This window comes from Apium graveolens, chromosome 8 (assembly GCF_009905375.1).
Source record: "Apium graveolens cultivar Ventura chromosome 8, ASM990537v1, whole genome shotgun sequence".
Classification (NCBI taxonomy): domain Eukaryota; kingdom Viridiplantae; phylum Streptophyta; class Magnoliopsida; order Apiales; family Apiaceae; genus Apium; species Apium graveolens.
In genome coordinates this window covers 151,673,499-151,675,559 of record NC_133654.1, presented here as the reverse complement: position 1 = coordinate 151,675,559, position 2,061 = coordinate 151,673,499, and the positions used below count along the sequence as shown (strand labels likewise).

Here is a 2,061-nt window from a genome sequence, read left to right as displayed (position 1 = left end):
TTTCATAATTAATATTAGTAAATTTGAATATCATTATTTATCTAATTAATTAAGTCAAACTTAATTAATATTATAAATAATTCAAATTACTTTAATTTAATTTAAGTCCAATTTAAATTAAATAATTCTTCAAGCATTCTTTGTGTGTGACCCTATAGGTTATTATTACATTGGCAACGAATTTTAAATCTAATTTAAAATCATAAACAATGAGCGGCATCTAGTAATACATCATTGCTATCCAAGTAATAATAATTGAATCGGTGATCGATTAAACCTTTCGTGAATAATATACAATGTAATATAATCCCTTTAACCACATATTATAGATTAAACTAGAGGAATGTAATGTGTCATCCCCATCAATGTTTAATCCAGGTTTCCTTGATTAATGAGTAGACTATCATATCAAATCAACATTTGAGCGTGGTCACGCATTTCGTAGTCTAGCTCACACAAGAGGCCAATAATATCACTCCTAAAATAGGAGGGTTAAATCTCTTCTAGATCATTCATATTTCTCATACGATTCATAATATACCCAATGTCCACTTTTATCATTACCCGGTCAAGGATAACTTTTAATGGAATCAATGTATAATAATTCTCGTATAGAAATATAATGACTTCAGGTCTAAGGACCATTACATCATTATCACTGTGAGAATTACTTATGACACAACAGACATGTAGAATCTCACATCGGGTTTGTCCAGCACCATGTACATGTACATTTGCCTGTGTCTTTGACTTTAGTATCACTATACCTATGATCAATGAGATGTGATCATCAGTCAACAAACACACTAGTCTTAATGCATTATTATTGTACCTTAATAATAATACTCGACTAGGGACCTTTAGGAATATTGATACTGTTCTCGTAATCTCATTTATAAGTCACGTACTTAGAGATATAGAATTGCATATCATATTCCAAGGACATTTATTAATCTAACATTAATATCACAGTAAATTAAGAATTAATAAATTATAAAGGGAATAATCGATAGAACATAAATATTAATAATCCAAATGTCTTTAACTAAAACATCATAGTGTTGTCTCTAGGGCACAAACACCAACAAAGATGACTCGGGAGGAGGAAGAAGCGGGTCCTGAGGAGTACGATCCGAGATAACTACACGGGTACGAAACCTCCGCAGTAGAGTCTCATCATCGGGACAAACGTAGTCCGCCTGGTTAATGTCAGGAAAGCCTCGTTCACGGTTCCAAGGGCCGTGTCCCAACCAGTCCTAAAAAACCCAGAGAACATTGAGTCGTCCCTCACCCTCATGGACTGAGTGAACTCCTCCGAGTCCAAATAATTATGAATCGCCCTGTCCTTCTCGGCTCTCAACATGACCAGTTCAGCATTTGACTCTCCAAGCTCCTCCTCCTTACGCTTCAACTTCCTCTCTAGCAAAGTATACTTCTTCTGCTGCCTCCTAAGAGCGTTATCAACATTTTCTGAGGCCTTCTTCCATGATTCAGCTTGCCTCACAGCAGCTTGGAAGTAAGCATTAGACTGAAACAAAACAATAAATAAAGATGTAAGGCAAGTGAATTCTACAAGTATATAAAAAAGAGTAGGATTTTAAGAAAGGATCATACCGAGGCCAAGGACTGAGCACCCATGAGCTTTATCCTCTCCAAGTCTGGGCCAGCCACGATGTCAGTAAATTCCTTGGGGGTCACACCGTGATAGGACCAATCCCATGCAGGTTTCGTGGATCCAACCACAGTATCCCCACGACGAAATCCCCAGAGAGACTGGAAAGCACCAGTGGCAACAGAAGTGGGAGCAGCAGTAGAAACAGGGACATTTGGGGTTTCAGTTACCCCAGAAGAAGCTTCTATCATAGGCTCCTTGTGTTTCCTCAAGAAGCTAGGCTCCAAAGCCTTTCATCGGGTGTCCAACCCTGCGAGCCGAGCCTTCTTCATCCTCGCAGTTTCTTCAATGACAGGCACGTTATCCTCATTGATTTCCTTAGCAGCTGTAAAGATAAAATAGAAACAAAAATAAGTGGTGTCAGTAATCCATGAAAAAGGAAAAAATAC

At 37.7% G+C, this 2,061-nt stretch overlaps 1 protein-coding gene across 1 annotated transcript; it reads right to left on the bottom strand.

Annotated features, from left to right (window-relative positions):
- Positions 1–1,005: 1,005 nt before the first annotated feature.
- Positions 1,006–2,061, bottom strand: LOC141676630 (uncharacterized). Its single transcript, XM_074482323.1, has 2 exons — positions 1,615–2,061; positions 1,006–1,528 (listed from the first exon to the last, which is right to left on the bottom strand). The coding sequence occupies exons 1-2, from the start codon at positions 1,861–1,863 to the stop codon at positions 1,142–1,144; spliced, it is 636 nt and encodes a 211-aa protein (XP_074338424.1). The 5' UTR covers positions 1,864–2,061; the 3' UTR covers positions 1,006–1,141.